The sequence below is a fragment of the Salvelinus sp. IW2-2015 genome, linkage group LG5, assembly GCF_002910315.2.
Source record: "Salvelinus sp. IW2-2015 linkage group LG5, ASM291031v2, whole genome shotgun sequence".
NCBI classification, from domain to species: domain Eukaryota; kingdom Metazoa; phylum Chordata; class Actinopteri; order Salmoniformes; family Salmonidae; genus Salvelinus; species Salvelinus sp. IW2-2015.
The window spans coordinates 7,333,401-7,358,753 of NC_036844.1; the positions used below are offsets into that span (position 1 = coordinate 7,333,401).

Here is a 25,353-nt window from a genome sequence, read left to right on the forward strand (position 1 = left end):
ATTCCTGGAGGTGATCATCTCCTCATGGTCACAGTATAGAGAGAGTGTGAGTTTTCATAGAGAGAACAAAGGAATTTCTTCCACCTCACAGAACTTGAGGTCCGAACAACATTTATGTTCTGAAGAAGGTATAAAAGATCAGTGAAGAATCCAGCTACAAACTGGTCTGTTTGGTACAATTTTGTGAAACTCATGGGAGACAATACGGCCACATTACCATAACGCTGTTTATACAATAGCCTCAGATATGAGGCTTACATCTAATTGTTGTATAAGATGAATGAGTGAGGATGACACTGTTTGTGAAATTGTGTAATGTGATTTTGGACTGTTTCATGAAGGAAACTCCAATTCCCTTTGGAGTTTAACTAAATCATAGGACCGCCCATGAGCACAGTTATGGTCTTGCGTCCTGGGACAGGCCCTTTTCTGCTCTTCCAAATAAAACCCCCACCCGGGTTTTCTATCACCAGACCAGCTTACCTCGATAACGAGAGGGCCCAGGTTTGAGAGGAGACCAGCTTACCTCGATAACGAGAGGGCCAAGGTTTGAGAGGAGACCATAAACCTAAGGTTTGAGTAGATAGCGGAATATTTTAACGCTACCACATGGTTAAACTCTTAGACTATCGATACCGACAGAATAAGAACAAGTCTTTGATATTAATTACTAGTCTGCAGCTAGGAATTCGGTATCACTGAATGCGAAGACCGACAACCGCCGAAACATCTATCTATAACGACATGAATGAATGTCACTCTGAACTATCCATTCTAACCACGGCAGACAGAGAGAGAGAGAGGGCGGACAAACTCTCCAACAGAAAACAACTTTTCAACAGAGATCCCGACGACACACTGAGCGTAAATATATATTGATTGCAATTGTTCCCGAATGAGTGAGCGTTCATGTGCAAAGAATTAGCAACTCTGTAGTGACTTCAGCTGACCCCTACTCCCCTTTTGTCTAACAAGCCGCCAGGCCGTTTTAGCCCACTAGGGCACATCCGCTATAATTTCTTTGTAACCATCTACTTTGTTTGTTTGTGTTATGCATTTCTGTGAATTACTTAGTTAGTAAATAAATGATTTTAAGACAATTGATGTATRGATGACTCAGTGAAGACTGGGTTCGTGCAGATAACCAACAATTTACGACGTTTGGAATGAGACTAACGTGAGGTAAATCATAATTCATTAATTCGAAGACTAATTGAGCAGATATTAAAATAATCTGAAAGTTATATTAGGAAAATTATAACTTTGTAATCTGAATATGTTCCTTAGTGCCCCGACTTCCTAGTTAATTACAGTTAYATGATTAATCATTTTAATCACGTAATAATAATTACAGAGAGTTATTTGATAAATAAGTCTTCAGATTTGAATGATGCCAAAGACACGACAACATCGAAGGGTTGGAATTAAGATAAGAATGAATGCTGGTTTGGCCGATGTGGGTGAAAATCCAGCACTTGCAGAAAGAGGAAAATAGGAATATGTATAATTATTTAACTACATATACCGTACATGTGAGCGAAAATAGCAATAGAAGTATTTCCTCCAATCAGGGGAGGGGGCGTAGTGCTGATTTGTATTTATACAAAGGGGATTAGAAATTATGCAAACAATTAAATTGACCGAACCCAAAATATATCTGAAATATAAAAAATAAAAAATAAATAAAATAAAGGCCACAAAGAATAGAACCACCCCGTTTTTGTTGTGTTGATCTCTCCATGTGCCTCACCGGTTTGATACCCCACTAGTGTGAACAGGCTGAGCTATACTGAGTTTCAGAGTTGTGGACTCGGGTCACACATTTGATGATTTGAGAATGGAAAATAAAGTTACTTCAAAATTGACTTGGAGCCTCAAAACTCAGGGCTCAACTTTGATTTGAGACTGATGACTTGAAATGATCTTGCCATGTTGTGTCACTCATTTTGTGGCACAGAGTTTATGTGGATTATGCAACACGCAGCCAGAGACCGTAGCCGCAGCATCGCCCTTGTAAAAAATAAAAACTGCAACAGATTGTTTCGCGAAACAAACTCAGCACTCTAATTGGACCAGCAAACTGTCAATAAACACAGGTCGGGTGAGCTAGCGAACATATTTATGATTTGCTGTAGAGGTATAGGATCCGGTGCAGCGCAAACAAAAGCTGTAGGGAGAGAGGATTGGCTGAAATAAATATGCAGCTCCAAAAATGTTTGATGCTCATGAATATGAACTGTTTACTTCGCAAGCTCACCAGCAATGGGGCAACAATTACTAGCATAGGCCTACTGGTCTTTTGGTATGTTACACTTGCTTGACATATATAATTTACTTATGAAGCTTGCACTTAGAATTTGTTGTTAAAATGAATATTTACTGTGGCGAAGACGCACCATAGGCGCTGCTCTCCAAACACCCGCCAGTGGAGTGTTTTTTTCCTCTTGTTGAAACGTTTGCTGTTGCTTTCACACATTTAAATGCATAGGCCCTATGTGGTAAATCTATATGACATCTAATACTACAATAATTACTAGCGTTTCATCATTCAATCCCTGTACCGTTTATTGCAACATGTAGACATCTGTTTCATGTTTGATAGGTCTACGATACAGTTTCAATTTATAGCCAACTATTTCTTACCCCTGCCCTGAGTAGGCGCGATGTTTATAGTGCACGTGACCGTTCGCAATACTCTTGGTAGAAGTTCTGTTTGTTATTCAAGGTATTTTTTCCTTTGTTCATATTTCACGGTTTATGTCAGAGTTCCATGTGTCTGTGTCCTACGTCTATGTCATTTTTGTTGTGCGCATAGAAATAGACTGTGTCCTGCGCTCCGGGCTTTGGAGTCAGAAGAACGTTGAATACGATAAAACGAGTTCCATGTTTGCATGGTATTGAAATATCATTAATAATAATCATTACGTCTGATTAAGACGAATGTACCAATGTAACAATGGATGTGGAAATTGCCTTTTACATTGTAGAACCAGTTTATTGGTTATTTCCAATTGGGTAATTGCATGGTCCTGGGGGGCAAATGCTTATATTGTGTAGGCCTACCAGTTTGAGCTCCTGTAAGACGATTCAATTTGGTTTCTCAGGGGGAGGGTATACAGTCTGGCCCTCTACCGGTTTCCGTTCAGATTTCTTTTGTGCTATTGAGCCTGATACAGAGGCTATTTCTTTGGGGCTATTGCCCGTGTATATGTGGTAAATCTACTTGGTGTATTTTGCATGATATGGCACTTTCACCATTGGATCACCCGAGACCTGTAAATAAATATACACTATGAGCATGTCAACCTGCCTTGCCTTCTGCTGATTTCATGCCCTTACCACAGCTACAAGGTCCTTGTTTTACAATTACATAGGCTAATAAAAATGTTGTAGACAAAATAATGAAGAGGTGTCTGGTAGCCTCAATAAAAAGACAAAGATTTGTAGTTGAAAAAGTCGTTGCATGTATAGATTTTTTATTTAATTTTTTTAACTTGACTTGTGACTCGATTCGACTTGCTCTTAGAATGCACGACTTGGACTTGACTCTAGTCTTGGCCCATTCTACTTGGGGCTCGACTTGAGACTCGGACCTAGTGACTTGAGACTTGCTTGTGACTTGGTCCCACCTCTGTTGAGCTGTGACAAACAGCATAACTTCCGACTCATTGTTGTGTTAAAGTGTTAAGATGCGGATGGGCTGCAACATCATGAGAAGCATTGTTAAGCCCTTGATACAACTACGAGTTAATTTAGCTCTAGACAAGACCACAGTCTGATGTCTGTCTGGCAGTCAGGCAGAATGACGCACTCTACAGACAGACAGACAGACAGACATAGATCAGCCAATAGACTGATGCTGTAATACAACACCAATGCCCACAGATAGCCTTCCGCTTGACTAACCTTCAATATGGAACGCAAACACACGCTCACACTGATAAAGAAAACCAATTAAAGTTTTGAAATCAGATACGCCCTTGTGTGATTGTCCCTCATCTGAGGAGGATATGATATCTATTATCCTGAAGAATGTGAGCTTATTAAATGCCATATGATATCAGTGGTAATCTATGGTTCAAGAGGAGTCACTTCAGCTATATCTATTGTCTGGTGTAGTTGATGTGACCTGTCAACTATGTGACTGACTCAGAAAGGAAATGGTTCATGGAAATTTATGATGACTAGCATCCGCCCGTTTTCCCCACCAGTATTCAAGTCTATTCTGTATTTGACTCGTGTTTCTAGGTTATCTTTTGCACCTGCTTAGAAAGTACATATGAAACCAAGCCGGCAGCACCCGAGTCCCTTCTCTACTCTAGACACACCCAGCACCAAACATACCCAGAAGTAGTATACAGGACTGAAATAAACCTGGGAGGTAGCTATGACTTCACCCACTTCACAGAAGGTCCAGTAGATGTACACACAGACTGCAGTCTGCCTGGCCTTCTTGAGGAATAAGGACATCGGTCTGTCTGTTTGTGTCTTGTCTGAGAGCAGTAGAAGCAATTGGGTTGCTTACCAGCTTCACTCAGCATGCAACAAAAACGTTTTTTTGTAAAAGTAAAAAAGTAACTTTGTATCCATTACGGTTTGATAATTGGTATTTGAGTGTATAATGGAAAAGCCAACCTTAATGTCTCAGTTTAAGAGCTTCAGTAGTGTTTGTGTCGCGCTGACTAAGAACACACCATAATGTCTTGTAAGGTGATAGGCTCTCCCGGTCTCACCTCAACGACCTTCTCTCACATATGTCAATATTGGCTGAAAAGTTACTCAGTTAAAGTGGAACTGACAGCGTTTGAACTACTTTGCAGATATGAAACAAATATACACTGCTCAAAAAAATAAAGGGAACACTAAAATAACACATCCTAGATCTGAATGAATGAAATATTCTTATTAAATACTTTTTTCTTTACATAGTTGAATGTGCTGACAACAAAATCACACAAAAATTATCAATGGAAATCAAATTTATCAACCCATGGAGGTCTGGATTTGGAGTCACACTCAAAATTAAAGTGGAAAACCACACTACAGGCTGATCCAACTTTGATGTAATGTCTTAAAACAAGTAAAAATGAGGCTCAGTAGTGTGTGTGGCCTCACGTGCCTGTATGACCTCCCTACAAGGCCTGGGCATGCTCCTGATGAGGTGGAGGATGGTCTCCTGAGGGATCTCCTCCCAGACCTGGACTAAAGCATCCGCCAACTCCTGGACAGTTCGTGGTGCAACGTGGCGTTGGTGGATGGAGCGAGACATGATGTCCCAGATGTGCTCAATTGGATTCAGGTCTGGGAACGGGGCCAGTTCATAGCATCAATGCCTTCCTCTTGCAGGAACTGCTGACACACTCCAGCCACATAAGGGTCTAGCATTGTCTTGCATTAGGAGGAACCCAGGGCCAACCGCACCAGTCTCACAAGGGGTCTGAGGATCTCATCTCGGTACCTAATGGCAGTCAGGCTACCTCTGGCGAGCACATGGAGGGCTGTGCAGCCCCAAAGAAATGCCACCCCACACCATGACTGACCCACCGCAAACCGGTCATGCTGGAGGATGTTGCAGGCAGCAGAACGTTCTCCACGGCGTCTCCAGACTCTGTCACGTCTGTCACATGTGCATGTGAACCTGCTTTCATCTGTGAAAGAGCACAGGGCGCCAGTGGCGAATTTGCCAATCTTGGTGTTCTCTGGCAAATGCCACCCCCACCTGTGGACGTCGGGCCCTCATACCACCCTCATGGAGTCTGTTTCTGACCCTTTGAGCAGACACATGCACATTTGTGGCCTGCTGGAGGTCATTTTGCAGGGCTCTGGCAGTGCTTCTCCTTGCACAAAGGCGGAGGTAGCGGTCCTGCTGCTGGGTTGTCCCTCCTACGGCCTCCTCCACGTCTCCTGATGTACTGGCCTGTCTCCTGGTAGCGTCTCCATGCTCTGGACACTACGCTGACAGACACAGCAAACCTTCTTGCCACAGCTCGCATTGATGTGCCATCCTGGATGAGCTGCACTACCTGAGCCACTTGTGTGGGTTGTAGGACATCCTTTCTCATGCTACCACTAGAGTGAAAGCACCGCCAGCATTCAAAAGTGACCAAAACATCAGCCAGGAAGCATAGGAACTGAGAAGTRGTCTGTGGTCACCACCTGCAGAACCACTCCTTTATTGGGGGTGTCTTGCTAATTGCCTATAATTTCCACCTTTTGTCTATTCCATTTGCACAACAGCATGTGAAATTTATTGTCAATCAGTGTTGCTTCCTAAGTGGACACTTTGATTTCACAGAAGTGTGATTGACTTGGAGTTACATTGTGTTGTTTAATATGAGTCAAATATCAAATTCCCAGTTTATGCTACAAAACCAACTTTGTAAGAGGTTTTAAAATAGGTTCCATTTTACTCAACATTCCATTCTAAGACATTGTTGGCAGAATAGATGGATGCAGTTCAATGCATGATTCATATAATTCAGCAATACATTTCTTGGTAGTCTAAAGAAATATTGCTGTCAAGTTGTAAATCACAGCTGGCCTGGTACATTGTTTGCTGCCTCCAAAAACAGACGAATGTAACCAAGACTGAGAATGTCAATACAATCAAACTAGCAAGGGCAATGATCACAAATCAGTCATGGGAAAAAAAGTCAGTCACTCACCCACTCCTCCAATGGCATGACATCCTCCTAGCAAGCTAAAAACACGGAGCCTAATGTTAGCTAGATAGCAGCTAGCAAGCTAGCTAGGAGGATGTCATGCCATTGGAGGAGTGGGTGAGTGACTGACTTAACTTAATATCATTTTTCGGTGGCTATACACAGCTAGAGATACAGGTGTTATTTGGTTAGCTAGTAAGAAATGTGAATTGTTTTGCTAGCTAGCTAGGCTGAACTTTAACGACTTATCTAGTTAGCATATCTCATTCGTTCGAAAATTCACTCTGGCTATATAACGTTACACTTCGATTTCAAAGCACTCGTCGGAGTGTGCCAGAGACACAGAAAAACTGATTAATTTACGAACGCGCAACACCCATTGCATATGACCAGTGTCAGTAAACGTAGGCGATAACAGTAAGTTAGTCACGAACGCTCTAGATAACATGCCTAACCAGCTCTGCAAGGGCAAATAAAATGGTCAAAGTGAGGTGTTCTCTCATTTGTGTCTGGAAGTAGCTAGCTAGCCATCTTTAGCCAGTTAACTTGGGTGTTGATTGGGACAAGCTACAATTCCCCATTGTTTACCAGTGCAATTTTGACGGCCAACTAGCTGAAAAAGAGGGTTTATCTGACGTTGCTTCATTAGATTTTAGCTCATCTTGCTCTGGCTAGCATTAGTTATTTATCTTGTTGTTGATGTGCATAAGATAGCCTACTTTTTCATCGTTTGATCAATAGGACTGTAAAGTTCCCAAATGTAAGAGGACTCCCATGGTATTTACATATTTGCCGAAATCCATTCAGGTGGCTTTTAGCAAATGTGTTCTAATGATCGAAAGTCGCGATGAACTTGCTAGTGCCTGTAAACTGTAATCACACTGTCCAGTTCAAAGTGAATGATGGCAAGCCCGTGTGGCAAATGGCTTATTTGCATAAAGGCCTACTGAAGCTCTGATTGGCTTTGGCACACCGGTCTCCGTAGACTCCGGTCCTGGATGAGGCCGATGTTTTTATTGGGTTTTATTTACTGCAGTGTCTAATAATTGTCAAACACGTAGCCTTTTTCCCCACTCTATATTACTATATTATTTTCACAAATGCTTCACTATACGTAAATCCCAAACGTTCTAAGAATGTATAAAAATGACTATATCTATGTCCTCTCACTGGGGCTGTATATGAAGATAATTCTAATAAGATTTAATGTTGCTAAAATGCTGTTCCACTAATACCATAAGCATGCATCCACAAAAAGAACACAAAGCATTATCAAACATCTTTAACCATACGACTGCCCTGAGTCATTCAGGTTATGGACTAGAATGACAAACACGGACATTGACCTGCTATCCAACTACCTTAGATCACCAACTTGTTTCATCATCTGTAGAAAAGAAAGCAATAAGCTAATCAAACTAGGCCAGTTTGTGGAAATGTCATATTTGACCCGATGCAATTAGCATGTGGTAATTGAGTTAGCTATGTGTATATATAGGTAGGGGTAAAGTGACTAGGCAACAGAATAGATAAGACTGAGCAATAGCAGCAGTGTATGTGGTGAGTGTGAATGTGTGTGGTGTCAGTATACATGTGTGTGGGTGTGTGTTGGGGTGTCAGTGTAAGTATGTGTGAGCGTGTGGGTAGAGTCCAGTGTGTGTGTGTGCATAGAGTCAGTGCAAGAAAGTTCGTACAAAAAAGGGTCAATGCAGGTAGCCATTTGATTAGCTATTTAGCAGTCTTGTTTAGCAGTCTTATGGCTTGGGGGTAGAAGCTGTTCAGGCTCCTGTTGGTTCCAAACTTGGTGCACTGGTACCACTTGCTATGCGGCAGCAGAGAGAACAGTCTATTGCTCGGATGTCTGGAGTCTGACAATGTTTGGGCCTTCCTTTGACACTGCCTGGRTATAGAGGTTCTGGATGGTAGGGAGCTTAGACCCAGTGATGTACTGGGCCGTATGCACAACTCAGTTGCCGTACCAAGGGGTGATGCAGCCAGTCAAGATGCTCTCAATGGTGCAGCTGTCAAACTTTGAGTATCTGAGAGCCCATGCCAAATCTTTTCAGCCTTCTGAGGGGGAAGAAGCCCTCTTCACAACAGTGTGGATATGTGTGGACCATGTTTATTCCTTAGTGATATGGACACAGAGGAACTGGAAGCTCTCGACCCGCTCCACTACAGCCCCATCGATGTGGATGGGGGCATGCTCGAAACTCCGTTTCCTGTAGTCCATGATCAGCTCCTTTGTCTTGCTGACGTTGAAGGCGAGGTTGTTGTCCTGGTAGGAATAGGTTGAAAATGTCATTTAAGACACTTGCCAGCTGGTCAGCACATGCTCCGCGTACACGTCCTGGTATTCAGTCTTGTCCCCGCAGCCTTGCAAATGTAAACCTGTTTAAAGGATTTTCGCACATCGGCTACGGACAGCGAGATCCACACAGTTGTCCAGAAAAGCACGTGCTCGGTTCAGTGTTGCTTGCCTCAAAGTGAGCATAGAAGGCATTTATTTAGTTTGTCTGGTACGCTCGCATCACTGGGCATCTCACGGCTGGGTTTCCCTTTGTAATCTGTGATAGTTCGCAAGCCTTGCCACATTCATCGAGCATCAGAGCCCACTCCTTGAAAGCGGCAGCTCTAGCCTTTAGCTCAGTGCGGATGTTGCCCGTAATCCATGACTTCTGGTTAGTACGGTTACTATGGATCCAACGTCGTCGATGCACTTATCAGTGAAGCCAGTGACTGATGTGGTAAACTCCATGAATCACAGAACATTTTCCAGTCTGTACTAGTGAAACAGTCCTGTAGCTTAGCATCCGCTTCATCATACCACTTCCGTGTTGAGTGCAACACTGGTACTTCCTGTTTGAGTTCTTGCATGTAAGCAGAAGGATAGAATTATGGCAGGGTTTCCCAAACTCGGTCCTCGGGACCAGAAGGGGTGCACGTTTTGGTTTTTGCCTTCGCACTACACAGCTGATTCAAATAATCAACTAATCATCACGCTTTGATCATTTGAATCAGCTGTGTGGCGTCAAGGCAAAAACCAAAATACGCACCCCTTGGGGTCCAGAGGACAGAGTTTGGTTAATGCTAAATTATGATCTGATTTGCCAAAGGGAGGGCCTTGAATGTGTTTCTGTGTGTGGAGTAAAAGTGATCTAGAGCTGTGTCGCCTCTAGTTGCACTGGTGACATTGCATGAAGCCGGAAGTAAATCCTTATACTTTAATTTTATTATCTAGGCCATCTTTATTTATTTTTCCAGGTGCGTTGATAAGGGAACACATTCTCATTTACAACAACGGTGTGGGAGACATGCAGTGGAGAGGATGGGGTCAAATGAAGAATTTAGTAGTTCACACTGAAATCAACCGCCATACACTTGAGATCAATAAGTGTCAGGACCCCAGCTTGCTCAAACCTCTCATGAAGTGAAAAATAGGACACTATTGTTCAAGTTCAAAAGAGGGAGGCACAAGTGTGAAGAGAGGTGTTAAAACAACAACACAAACCCGTGATGTCAGTGGGTGTTCTTTGCAAAAATGTAACTGGAAAGTTAGAACATGATGTACACGAGTGTGAGTGAGAAATTTAGATGTGAAAGAGGAAGTTGAGCCCATAGGATAAGTATGTAGGATTTTAATCGTATAAATATTCTTCTGGCTGACGCACCGAGATGTCCCCCCCACCCACGCACCCCATATGGGAATGACAGACCAACAGATTATAATAGCCGAATAACCTCACAAAACACTGTCTGGCGTCAATAAAAACTAAACTAACTAAGAACAAGTGACAGAAATAAAACCCTCCTTGCCAAGTTTAGCCAGATAAACTGTAAAAAGGCCTACAAAACAAGTAGCTAGCTAATAAAGGGTGTTGGAGATTAATGAACTACATGTATTTCACCTAGTAATTTAACTACATTTTGCAGCAGCTTGTTGGTAGTTTAACTAAATTCTAATCTTTGTAGTGTTTTTCAGTAGTTAATTACTTGTTGCCATGTAGTGGTGTAGATGACTACTGGAACTACACTATTTTTATGAAAATAAAATATGGGTTGAGTAGGCAATTTATTTTTCGGCATCAGATCTGCCTAATTTTCTCTTTAAACATTGTTTGTGTTTAATAGGCTAAATTACACATTCTATTAACAAATTATTCCAGAGTGATCTGTCATTGCAATTTGCAGTCTATGACATTTCAGATGTACAGTCGTGGCCAAAAGTTTTGAGAATGACACAAATATTAATTTTCTGCTGCCTCAGTTTGTATGATGGCAATTTGCATATACTCCAGAATGTTATGAAGAGTGATCAGAAGAATTGCAATTAATTGCAAAGTTCCTCTTTGCCATGCAAATKAACTGAATCCCCCAAAAACATTTCCACTGCATTTCAGCCCTGCCACAAAAGGACCAGCTGACATTATGTCAGTGATTCTCTCGATAACACAGGTGTGTGTTGACGAGGACAAGGCTGGAGATCACTCTGTCATGCTGATTGAGTTCGAATAACAGACTGGAAGCTTCAAAAAGAGGGTGGTGCTTGGAATCATTGTTCTTCACGCAGATGTAGGCASRTGTGAGTGCATCTGCACGGACAGTGAGGCGAAGACTTTTGGAGGATAGCCTGGTGTCAAGAAGGGCAGCAAATAAGCCACTTCTCTCCAGGAAAAACATCAGGGACAGACTGATATTCTGCAAAAGTTACAGGGATTGGACTGCTGAGGACTGGGGTAGTCGTTTTCTCTGATGAAACCCCTTTCCGATTGTTTGGGGAACCCGGAAAAACCACAAATTCTGACAAACTCCAAGCATTGATTATGCAAGAATGGGCGGCCATCAGTCAGGATGTGGCCCAGAAGGTAATTGACAGCATGCCAGGGTGGATTGCAGAGGTCTTGAAAAAGACGGGTCAACGCTGCAAATATTGACTCTTTGCATCAACTTCATGTAATTGTCAATAAAAGCCTTTGACACTTATGAAATGCTTGTAATTATACTTCACTATTCCATAGTAACATCTGACAAAAATATCTAAAGACACTGAGGCAGCAGACTTTGTGAAAATTCATATTTGTGTCATTCTCAACTTTTGGCCACGACTGTACGTATGATAATTTATCAAAAGTAGTTTGGATGCGGTGAACTACTTTTTCAAAGTAACTTTAGTTAAGTACACTATGTTTTTCTTCAGGAGCTTTAGTGTAGCTTAACTTTTTCCAGTGTGAAGTAACTGGTAGCTTGGCAAACTGTATTTTCAGAGTAGGTTCCCAAAAAACTGATAACGGGAAGATGCTTTATTACATCAGGGGTATCTAACCCTCAGTAATCTGCCTGGTCTATCCAGATAACAAACTTGAAAAGGCCTCAGGGGGATCTAACCCTCAGTAAAGCAGGCTGACATCAGGGTCAATGTGGTTACAGGAGGGAAACACCGCAAACGACATCCCTTCCCCAACCGTCAGGATGCAGGGTTCTGTTCATTAGGCACCAAACAGAAGAAAAGTGAGAAAAAACAGAGAAGGACTATATGGACTTACTGGTTCAATGAGAAACATGAATTCCCATTTCCTTTGCAAAACGTTTTAAAATGGTTTCACGCATGCCCTAATGAACACCACCCAGCCCTAAAAACCCCAGGCCAGCCATACTGTTCCAGAGAGACAATTTCCTCAGCAGAATCTAGTTACTTCTCTGACTAACCTAATTACACTTGGTCACCACTGGCAACATGCGTCTGGTAAAGTAGGGTGAGCAACAGGATCTAATGTCTGGGGTTTGAGCATTCATTGGCTGAAAGGTCAGTTGCAAAGGTCACATACTGTACAAGGATAATGACATGAGGATATTCCATATCTAGCTAAATGTATGTGTTTATGTGAGTGTGTGTGATGCATGTTCACATCACTGCGTAGTTTGTTCCACGAGAAACTCCCACTTTTAGCTTGATAATTATATTTCAGCTGAACACATCTCGATTGATTCAACTGATTATTAGGAATATTTTCCCCTATTCAATTTTAGTGATAGTAATGACTGAGTGAGCCAAATTGGTCTTTATTATGTCATCAAAAACAAATTAAAATGACGAGTAATTCCATGGTAACAGAATTATGCTGATTTGACAAAAACACATTTACAGGAAGAACTGTGCAGATACAAAGTTTGGTAACAGAATACAACTGAGGGAGACTTTACTGTAAGTCTGTTACCAAACTTAACATCTGCACAGTTTTTACAGTAAATGTTGTTTATATTTTTTGACTTACTATTTAAAATTGTTCAAAGTAGTCATTGTGCATAGTTGTATAGTTTGTTAAATGACCAGTGCAGTCAAAATTCTGTTCTTTCCTCTGTCTCCCCTATATCCATTTGCGCCACTGCTAAAATGTGGACGCCACTGAAAACGTTTTCAGTGTAAACGTAAATGACTAAAACCAGATAAAGTATGTAGAAAAGATAATGGAGCAACATTTTTCAATAAGATCATCTTTGAGAACAAACAATCAATCACTACTAGACACTCATGCAGAATCTGAAATTCCAAAAATGTCATTGATTTTGTTGATAATTGATCATGTTTGAGTCACTCAGATAGCATCAGAAAAAGGCATAAGGCATAAGCCATGGTAAAATGTGTACAATTACAGGGAATTAGCTTTGAAACCTCTGGCAAACTTTGCCGCCGCTGCTGAAAAACATCTTAGGGGAAACACTGCCTGTGTTTCATATCATATTGTACAACAGCTGATGAAACACACTAAAGAAATCTGTGTTATTTTCTGATAGTTGCTGGTTGAAAATACAATCTACACAGGACCATGGGCAGGTGTTTCGAATTTCCATGGTGACATCACCATGCGGTAAATTAGTTAAGACCAATAAACAGGGTTCCAAACCTCTCTGCCAATAACAGCTACTTTTCCCCTCCCCACTCAGACCACTTCCAGACAGTCCTAGCAAAATTCCAGAAATGATTCGATATTGATATAAAATGGCTGCATTGGGCCTTAACTTTGAAATCAATGGTCTTTGTTTGGCATACATTTTAAAGTGAAAAAAGTCTCAGCATAATACTGTTACCCTAGAATTGCCCCTCATTAAACATTTGTAATGAACAAAAACATGACGTACACATGGCTGCAGGACTACAATACAGGGTAATTATGTATGCTGTCCGTCACCAGATGTACACAAGATCACAGAGGTTGATTATAGCTCTGACTCAGCATGGCATATACCAACATCTTTTCAATATCTTATTAAAATTCAATCAAACAACTTTGGGGAAGGCTGCATTTTATAATAGCGACATCCCACCTAAGGACAAATGTGGAACAGAGAAACAAACGATCACGCTGACATAGCAGTCAGGTAATTACTGTGTGTCTGCGTCCCAGATGGCACCCTATGGGCCCTGGTCAAAAGTAGTGCACTATATAGGGAATATGTTGCCATTTGGGACACATGACTGTCAGCTCCTTCAAGCTAAACACTTGTGGTTAGTGACAAAGAATGATTGATCATATTCATTCTACTGGTAGGGATAAAAATATTATGATGAAAGACAACAGAGAGAGAGAGGAGGGTTGGAGAGTTTGAATATGACTGAGTAGCTGGGCCATGGGCAGGACTGGATTGTTGATATGAAGAGTCTTAAATATAAATATATAACAGAATAGTATGGATTAGGCTACTAATAACCTTCAAAAACTCATAAAATACACTGAGTGTACAAAACATTACAAACAGTTTCCTAATATTGAGTTGCACCCCCTTTTGCCCTTGTTGGGGCATGGCATCTACAAGGTGTTGAAAGTGTTCCATGGGATGATGGCCCATGTTGACTCCAATGCTTCCCACAGTTGTGTCAAATTGGCTGGATGTCCTTTGGGTGGTGGACCATTCTTGATACACATGGGAAACTGTTGAGCGTAAAAACCCCAGCAGCTTTGCAGTTCTTGACACACTCAAACCGGTGCCCCTGGTATCTACTATACCTCCCATATACCTCCCGTTCAAAGAGACTTAAATCTTTGTCTTGCCCATTCACCCTCTGATTGGCACAAAAACACAATCCATGTCTCAAGACTTAAAATAAATATTTAACCTGTCTCCTCTTCATCTACACTGATTGAAGTGGATTTAAGAGGAGACATCAATAAGGCCTGGTCATTCTATCATGGCGTTCCTAATGTTTTGTACACTCAGTGTAATGAGCAGAAAGTTTTTTTTATCCCCCATTTTCATTATATCCAATAGCGATCTTGTCTCATTGCTGCAACTCCCCATCGGTCTCGGGAGAGGCGAAGGTCGAGTCATGCGTCCTCTGAAACATGACCCCTCCAAGCCGCGCTGCTTCTTAACACTTGCTTGCTTAACTAGGAAGCTATCTGCACCAATGTGTCGGAGGAAACACCGTTCAACTGACGATCAGTTAGCTTGCAGGTGGCCGGCCCACCACAAGGAGTCGCTAGAGCGCAATGAGCCAAGGAAAGCCCCCTGGCCAAACCCGGATGACACTGGGCCAATTGTGCACCGCCCTATAGGACTCCTGGTCACGGCCTGGGATCAAACCCCAGGCTGTAGTGAGACCTCAACACTGTGATGCAGAGCCTTGGAGCGCTGCGCCACTCGAGAGCCATAGTTAATGGTTTATCCCTTATCAAACATCCTGGTTTCAAATAATGCATTACTAGCGTTAAATTACTTCCTTCAAGGGGTCAGAAAAGACGTCATTGCTGCTATTGACAGTAAAATCGGTCAAGTGTCCCTAGGTGGGATTAATATCCCACTCATAAACACCTGTCCCAAAGGGCAAATGGATTACAGACACAAAAGGCTCACCTCAGCCATTGAAATTGGTGAGTGCATCACTGCTGGTCTTTGTAAGAAGTATGGACATGCTGAAAGAACCGAATCGTCAGTTAACACACAGCTCACAAACCCAGACGTACCCCACAAGACACGCAATCAGTGTCTACTTGACGAAGCATTTGAATGTTTGAGAATAGTATTATTTATTTATTTTCTATTCTTATTTTTTTTTTTATATCACAGTTGTGTGTCACCTTTGGAAACTCGCCTCAACTTGACTTTTGTAATCTTGTTCTTTACTCGTAGTGTTCTTCGTTACAATGTGTGTCGCTGTTCTTGTCCATTAGTGTTCTGTATTTTGTCATGTTCTATGGTTTTGTGTGTACCCCAGGAAGAATAGCTGCTGCTTCAACAGTTTACTCCAATGTTTACTTGAGTCTATTACAAATCAGTCTGACGTTACTTTAGACACACGTTTGACAGTCTTTCAAAGGAAGTATAGACTGCTGTTGGGGAAAAAATAGGAAGTAAAACTCGAGTCATCTCATCTCATCTAGGAACTTTTTCATATCATTCTTTACAGTTCAGATTCATCTGTAGCCTACATATATGATGGACATTATATTCCCCTTGAGTCATTTCAGAGAAAACAGGGCTGATAATCTTCTGCTCCACGTTGGGCAGTCAACAGCAGACAGGCATAACACCATTAGCTCCAGCTCCCCCGGCGCTCATTAGAAGTGATCAAACATTGAAATGCATCAGAAAGGTATCATCATTGGTGGTTATTTTCCCCCCAGTCCAATTTAGTCTTGTCCACTCGTTTCTAATGAGTCATACGTGGCTTGCAGAGGGAAACGTAAGACATATACATGTTCCTGACAGTCTTATATTTCAGTGATGGGGGTCATAATATTGTGTAGCTTAAACGGTTCAAAAGATAGAGCCACATTTGTATTTATTTTGGATCCCCATTCCTGGGGTCCAGCAAAATGTATTTAAAAAGTTTATACAATTTTAAAACATTACAATACATTCACAGATTTCACAACACACTGTGTGCCCTCAGGCTCCTACTCCACCACTACCACATATCTACAGTACTAAATCCATGTGTATGTATAGTGCGTATGTTATCGTGTGTGTGTGTGCGCCAATGTTTGTGTTGCTTCACAGTCCCCGCTGTTCCATAAGGTGTTTTTTAAATATTTTTTAAATCAAATTTTACTGCTTGCGTCAGTTACTTGATGTGGAATAGAGTTCCATGTAGTACTGTGAGCCTCCCATAGTCTGTTCTGGACTTGGGGACTGTGAAGAGACCTCATGTGGCATGTCTTGTGGGGTATGCATGGGTGTTCGAGCTGTGTACCAGTTGGTTCTATGAACCAAGCGCAGTTTTTTTCTCTCGCGACCCCATTTTCAAATCAGGTTGACCCCACGTTTGGGAAATGCTGCACTACAAAGTAGCCTAGCTGATACAGAGCCTTCCCAATTCAATGGCTCCCTCTTCTGGCCACATTTCACAACGCAATCCTAAAGGACCATAGATATCACCTGGATTAATCTGGTCAGCCTATAGCCCTAATCGGATAGGGTCGGCAAACTCCAAGGTCCTCTGATAATACTTATCCCATGCGAATAGTCATCCCTGTGTTTTGAGGGATATTAGAGTTTCACCCAGTTTGGGTAAGGACATGGGAACAAATGCTTAAAACAAAGTTCTATGCACTTAGCCTACAGATGAATTATCCGTTATGTCATATCAACTTTCCTCGTGCCATACTTCTCTTTTGAATGATGAAGTGGATGATATTGTGCCAATTAATTGATGAATTTCCAAATCCGTCGGGTAATTAGATGTCTGCATAGGTTACAGTTCATGGTTCTTATTGATATACACTATTATTTTGACTTTCTCCAAACTGAAGGTCATCAGGTCAATATCAGCCTATCCTTAGACATTTGAATAATCTTCACGCCTAGAAGAGCCTCCAGGCTCCCGTCATAACGGTCAATTGTGAATGAGGATATTTTTTTTATTACAGGGGCAGTTTGGTAAAACTAATCCCGTCCGAATCATCCACTGGAAAAACGAACATTGTGGGGTAATAATTGCATAACCAACGTTCTATAGTAATACTAGTACAGTGAGAATAGGGCTTTAGTCATGGAAAGAGCAGGTGTTCCTATTGTTTTGTACACTCACTGTATATTTTATATTGTATTAGAATTGATTACTTCCAGAATCTACTTCCAGAAGGCCAGCATTGATTATTCCCAGAAGCTGCTGCTCTCTGTTAATTCTGAGTAAAATCCTGTCATGTAAACAGAAGGCAGGGGGATCAAATTTTACTGAAAAAAATAATAAACGCAACATGCAACAATTAATGATTTAACGAGTTACAGTTCATATAAGGATATCAATCAATTGAAATGAATTCATTAGGCTCTAATCTATGGATTTCACATGAATGGGCAGGGGCGCAGCCATGGGGAGCCAGGCCCAGCCAATCAGAATGAGTTTTTCCCCACAAAAGTGTTTTATTAGAGACAGAAATGCTCCTCAGTTTCATCACCTGTCCGGGTGACTGGTCTTAGACGATCCCTGGCCCATGTAAGTGCTATAAAAACAAAACAAACAACAAAATAAGTATGGAGATTTGTGTTGATGCTAGAATTAATCAAGGCCTTTAAACACTTGTTGGACAATAATTGTAAAAATGAAATGCCTTTTATGGTGTCTGATGGAGTTACATAATTCCAGAAAGTTGCATTTTATGAGAAAAAATATTTATAATTAGGAGGTTGTTCATTTATGGTGTGACAGCTGATACTTTGGTCTATCAAAATATACAGCACCAGTCAAAAGTTTGGACACCTACTCATTCAAGGGTTTTTCTTTATTTTTACTATTTTCTACATTGTAGAATAATAGTGTAGACATCAAAACTATGAAATAACACATTTTGAATCATGTAGTAACCAAAAAAGTGTTAAACAAATCAAATTATATTTTACATTTGAGATTCTTCAAAGTAGCCACCCTTTGCCTTGATGACAGCTTTGCACACTCTTGGCATTCTCTCAACCAGCTTCATGAGGTAGTCAACATACATGCATTTCAACTAACAGGTGTGCCTTATTAAAAGTTAATTTGTGGAATTTCTTTCCTTCTTAATGCATTTGAACCAATCAGTTGTGTTGCGACAAGGTAGGGGTGGTATACGGAAGATAGCCCTATTTGGTAAAAGACCAAGTCCATATTATGACAAGATCAGCTCAAATAAGCAAAGAGAAAGGACAGTCCATTTTATTAATTTTTTWAACATTTATTTCACCTTTATTTAACCAGGTAGGCCAGTTGAGAACAAGTTCTTATTTACAACTGCGACCTGGCCAAGATAAAGCAAAGCAGTGCGACAAAACAACAGAGTTACACATKGGATAAACAAACGTAGTCAATAACACAATAGAAAAATCTGTATACAGTGTGTGCAAATGAAGTAAGAAGGTAAGGAAATAAATAGGCCATAGTGGCGAAGTAATTACAATTTAGCAATTAACACTGGAGTGATAGATGTGCAGATGAGGATGTGCAAGTAGAAATATGGTGTGCAAAAGAGCAGAAAAACAAATATGGGGATGAGGTAGGTATTTGGTTGGATGGATGGGCTATTTACAGATGGGCTGTGTACAGCTGCAGCAATCGGTAAGCTGCTCTGACAGCTGATGCTTAAAGTTAGTGAGGGAGATATAAGTCTCCAACTTCAATGATTTTTGCAATTCGTTCCAGTCATTGGCAGCAGAGAACTGGAAGGAAAGGCGGCCAAAGGAGGTGTTGGCTTTGGGGATGACCAGTGAAATATACCTGCTGGAGCGCGGGCTACGGGTGGGTGTTGCTATGGTGACCAGTGAGCTGAGATAAAGCGGCGCTTTAACTAGCAAAGACTAGATGTCCTTGGAGCCAGTGGGTTTGGCGATTAATATGTAGCGAGAACCAGCCAACGAGAGCATACAGGTCGCAGTGGTGGGTAGGAAATGGGGCTTTAGTGACAAAATGGATGGCACTGTGATAGACTACATCCAATTTGCTGAGTAGTGTGTTGGGAGGCTATTTTACAGTTTACAGTCTAGCCAGACACCTAGATATTTATAGTTGCCCACATATTCTAAGTCAGAACCGTCCAGAGTAGTGATGCTAGTCGGGCGGGCGGGTGTGGCAGCGATCGATTGAAGAGCATGCATTTCTTTTTACTAGCATTTAAGAGCAGTTGGAGGCCACAGAAAGAGTGTTGTATGGCATTGAACCCATAACTTTAAGACATGGTCAGTCAATCCTGAAAATGTCAAACTTTGAAAGTTTCTTCAAGTGCAGTCACAAAAACCATCATGCGCTATGATGAAACTGGCTCTCATGAGGACTGCCAGAGTTAACTCTGCTGCAGAGGATACATTGATCTGAGGTTACCAGCCTCAGAAATTGCAGCCCAAATAAATGTTTCACAGAGTTCAAGTAACAGACACATCTCAACATCAACTGTTCAGAGAAGACTGCGTGAATCAGGCCTTCATGGCCGAATTGCTGTAAAGAAACCACAATAAGAAGAAGAGACTTGCTTGGGCCAAGAAACACAAGCAATGGACAATAGAGCAGTGGAAATCTGTCCTTTGGTCTGATGAGTTCAAATTTGAGATTTTTGGTTCCAACCACCGTGTCTGTGTGAGACGCAGAGACGAGTGTGAGACGAGTAGGTGAACAGATAATCTCTGCATGTGTGGTTCCCACCGTGAAGCATGTGGGAGGTGGTGTGATGGTGCTTTGCTGGTGACACTGTCTGTGATTTATTTAGAATTCAAGGCACACTTAACCAGAATGGCTACCAAAGAATTTTGCAGCGATACACCATCACATCATTTGTTTTTCAACAGGACAATGACCCAACACACCTCCAGACTGTGTAAGGGCTATTTGACCAATAAGGAGAGTGATGGAGTGCTGCATCAGATGACTTGGCCTCCACAATCACCCGACCTCAACCCAATTGAGATGGTTTGGGATGAGTAGGACCGCAGAATGAAAGAAATGCAGCCAACAAGTGCTCAGCATATGTGGGAACTCTTTCAAGATGGTTGGAAAAGCATTCCAGCTGAAGCTGGTTGAGAGAATGCCAAGAGTGTGCAAAGCTGTCATCAAGGCAGTTGACTACAATAAAATGGTGGAAGCCCTGTGTTGCTGCCCATGCTAATCCAGCCTTTTGGCCACTAGAGGCCTGTATCATTCTCTATGGGCATGGGCCCTTAAACCCTCAAAGTTCTGAAGCTGCACAATTGAGAGCATCTTGACTGGCTACATCACTGCTTGGTATGTCAACTGCACCACCCTCGATCGCATGCTTCTACAGAGGATGGTGCGGACAGCCTAGTATATCACTACATAACAGCCTACTACATCACTTCTTCTCCATCTAGTGCAGGGCTCTACAACCCTGTTCCTGGAGAAATACAGTCCTGTAGGTTTTCACTTTAATAACCCTAAACAAGCTCACCTGACTCTAATAATTACCTGGTTGATAAGCTAAATCAGGTTAGTTACAACTGGGGTTGGAGCGAAAACCTACAGGAGGGTAGCTCGCCAGGAACAGGGTTGGAGAACCCTGATCTAGTGGATACAAAAAGCAGAGGCCCCATAAAATGGGCTCAGTGCTGCCACCAATGGTTGGGGAAAGAAAACCTTATTGGCTTCAAGCAGTACATTGACAGTGCTTAGTCGTTGATTCCAATTATAAAAAATTTAAAAAATCAACCATCGGCGGCAGAACTGAGCCCATGCTACGGGGTCTCTGCTTTTTGCAGCCACTAAAATGTAGAAGAAGCGAGTGTTTCCGGTGGAAAATGTCAATACTAATCGTAGGAATGGTACACACCCTGGAACCATTAATTAACATAACCATGTTAAGCATCTTCAGGCCTCCACACATAGAAGACATTTGGAACATCTCTACTTCAATAAATCAATTTTATATACACCATCACAATAAATCAATCATTTATTTTAGGCAGCTCTGAAGAAATATTATGATATGAAGAAAATTTATTTTTTAGAAGAACCAAATAGGCTATGAGTCAGCCTACTGTATGTTATCTGGCTGTGCCATGCCATAGCCTGTAGGCTAATTCATTTAGCTGACAAGATGTGCTTATAAGTCCCATGCCATTATTTTATATTACATGCTTTTATGTAATAATATCATTGAACTTAGCTGAATAAAATAGAAAGGGTTTTTTCCCCCCATTCCGGAGCGAGTGCGCATATGAAGAGCTTGCAAGCGCATATGAAGAGCTTGCAAGAAAGGCATTTCACTGTACCTGTGCAAAAGTAATCATTTGAAACAGGTCCTATATGGTAGATTTAGAATTATTTGGCAAATTTTGTTGTGAATGATAAACTTTGTCTTACAAATTAAAACATATGAAACATCATATCATGTTTCTTTAKACCTGTATGCATAAGTGTATGGGTGTTCTGCATGCAATGTCTTAAATGCTTTGAATTAATAGTCGCCTTAGAAAGCACTGTCCATTTCGTTGTGTTTGGCTTCATAACAACATCCACAACGACTATGGTTTTCCACTCAGTTTCAACCTGTTGTTGACCTTCTTTCTTCAAATTGATCACCACGGTGATGTAAAAAATTGTAGCCTAATGGTTGAGTTTTAAAAACATGATATGGGTTTGATAAGTGTTTGATGCGATTTTAGATTGCATTTGCAATGATGTCAGAATGGTTAGAGGGACAATAAGAGCACTGACTATTAGCGTCCTGATGCTCGTTAGCGAGTTGGGTACTACCAACATGTCCAGAGCGCATAAAAAGGAGATTACCGTCAACAGTCATGTGGAATTTGACTATGGTCATGACTAATGGCTGCAGGAGTGGCAGTAATATGGTCACCGCAACAGCCCAACCACTCCAGTATCCTTGCACATTGTAAATATGGTATTGGCACTGACCCTGTATATAGCTTACTTACTTTCTCATGTATTTCTTATTTCTATTCCTCATGTGTTTCTGTTCCTACTTTTTTTTTWAAATAGTACTACAGATATTGATTACTGCATTGTTGGGAAAGAGCTTGCAAGAAAGGCATTTCACTGTACCTGTGCACGTGACAATACAACTTAACTTGAAGGCAGAGAGCCATTTTCCACGGGCCCTGGCACCAGTCTGTCACTTACAGGCACTTCTGCAGCATTTTGTGGTGGTTCCAAAATGGTACACAGCCATAGGGGATATCCGTGGAGTCTGATTGACTGTGTGTGTGGCCTGCATGCTGAGGAATACCCCAAAACAACAACAAAAACTGATTAGTAAATGTCCYGGTCACATGGAACATTTCCTGGACACACACAATCTGTCCATCCCTCTCTGGGTCCTATTATATGGTCCCTCCCTAGGTTTTGTTGTACAGTTAAGATGGCATGCAGCCCATGGGTGACAGACAACTGTATTCAATTTGACATTGCCACAAAGTTTGCTCTTATAACTACCTAGCCTGAGTTTGCACTCCTGCCAAAAAGTAAGAACATCAGGACCATGAACAAGGCTGTCACTCTCACCTGCCCTCTTGTGCCAGCACCACCCCTTCCTCCTTTAGTCTCTTGCTTTTTGCAGAGCAGTCCTCCAGCAGGACCTCCCGGCGCCGCTTGATTGCATAAAGCCAGTCCAMCTCGTCCTCTTTGCCTACTCCATCTTCCTCCGGCTTCTCCACTGCGGCTTCAAACTGCTGCACCGCTGCCTTGGACACCCGCTCGCCCACTTTCCTTTTCCAGCCGAACGAAGCCAYCCTTTACAGAAATGAGTCAATTATCTGTAACGTTACTGTAGAATTGTGAAACTTCTCTGCGTGCAAATAGCTCGCTACCGCTGACAAGACACTTGAGACTTCTAACCTTAAGTTTGTAATGTCAAACAGGCAGTTTTGTTCACATTGAATTGGCTAGCGTGGAAAGTGAGTTACTATAGCTAGCTAGCAGGCTAATGTCTGAATGTTAGCTAGCTAGTAACTGGCTAGCATATAGCTAACGTTTAACCGTTAACCTCGATAACTGTTAATCATTCTTCATCGAATGCTTTTGATGTAATATGTGGCTGGATATATTGAGTGTTCAACACTCACAAAACGCGGTTACCGCTGCTTTCTATTGAACCCGGAAGCTCCTGTTTGTTTAACCACAACATTTAAAGGGACAGTACAGATATTTTTGAAGTAATTTGTGGGTGCACGAAAGGAACAGCACAACTATTTTGAAAAGTCTCTAGCTATCTGTGTGGGTCAGTCTTCCTCTTGTCAGATCATGTGTAATTATCAGGAACATGTGCTGACAGCTGATTGTAGTTACATTGTAACAGAATGTCGTTGTTGCGACATGTTTTCAATATTCCCACATTAACATGTTCCAGAGCATCCATCTTTGCCCCTGTTGTCTTCTGAGTTCAAAGTCAATCAGTGATTCATTGAYAAGTACTGAAGTTGAACAGCTAAACCCCKGCATTTGTGGTTGAAAGATGGCGCCGACAGATATAGCAGYTCTGCTTCTAGCTCCTACAAGCATTTCTCTACAYCCACAATACCATCTGCTAAATATGTGTATATGACCAATAAMATTTGATTTGATTTTAATTCTATGACATTTGATGATCAACCTATATCTGTAAAGTGACTATGAAAGTGACCCTCATTAGAAATGTATTGTGGTTCCAATTAAGATTCAAAACATGTTCAAATGAAATGCAAAAAAAGTTTACTGAAGAAAAAAATGGATATGTAGGGTTGATATTGGAGGTGGGGGAGTGGGTGGGGGTTTAAGGGTTGGAATGAGAGGAAGAATGGAAGAAAAGAGATTAGGAGAAACAGAAGCATCATTGCATGTGCCTTCAGCAGTGAGTCAGTGTCCTCAGTGGATGACTTCAGCTGTGAGGCTCTCAACCATCTGGATGTGTCATCTTTCTTGGAAGCCACTTTAGCTATTCACTGGCACAAGTGGGGACCCTTCARGCTGAGGAGTAAGYTTCACTCATCCCCATGTGCTACACTTGCACCAGACTGGATAACGTCGTTCTCCACGATGGTGACACTGGTGGACAGAACCGAAGGAGTCTGCAGGAGACCTTACCATGAAATGCTTAATTACAAGCCCTTATCTAACAATGTAGTTTTAAGAAAATAGAGTTAAGATAACATTTACTAAATAAACTAATAACAATAATGAGGCTATATACAGGGGGTACCGGTACAGAGTCAATGTGCAGGGGTACAGGTTAGTCAAGGTAATTTGTACATGTAGGTAGAGGTAAAGTGACTATGCATAGATATTAAACAGCGAGTAGCAGCAGTGTAAAAACGGGGGGGGGTCAATGCAAATAGTCTGGGTGGTAAATATAGCAAGATGGCACTGACAGACATGGCAACTATGCTTCTAGCTCCTAAGCTAGTGTGTTATTTCTTGCGTTATTAGCCCAGAACATTTTTTTTGTGTTATTACATGCAGCCAGAAAAAAACTTTGGGATATCAGAGTGACGGTAAATCACCAGCATTACAACCAGGAATACGATTTTCCCGAATTGGATCCTTTGTTCATACCCCCCAGGGCAATTTAACTTATCATAGAGGCTGCTCCAAGATGCCGTCAGTGTAGAAGATGTATTCGGAGTGGCCTTCTAGTCCGTGCACGCCATCCACCGCTTCCGAGTATATTACTCGCTAATGTTCAGTCTCTGGACATTAAAGTAGATGAGCTCAAGGCGAGGATCTCCTTCCAGAGAGACATCAGGGACTGTAAAATACTCTGTTTCACAGAATCATGGCTCT

The 25,353-nt window shown here is 41.7% G+C and overlaps 1 protein-coding gene across 1 annotated transcript in view; it reads right to left on the bottom strand.

Annotated features, from left to right (window-relative positions):
* Positions 1 to 23,722, bottom strand: part of LOC111963853 (tetratricopeptide repeat protein 33) — a 50,449-nt gene extending 26,727 nt beyond the window's left edge. Inside the window, 2 exon segments of the mRNA XM_070443743.1 lie at positions 23,101 to 23,328; positions 23,661 to 23,722. Of these exon segments, the coding sequence (XP_070299844.1) occupies positions 23,101 to 23,328; positions 23,661 to 23,722 (290 nt within the window).
* Positions 23,723 to 25,353: the final 1,631 nt, after the last annotated feature.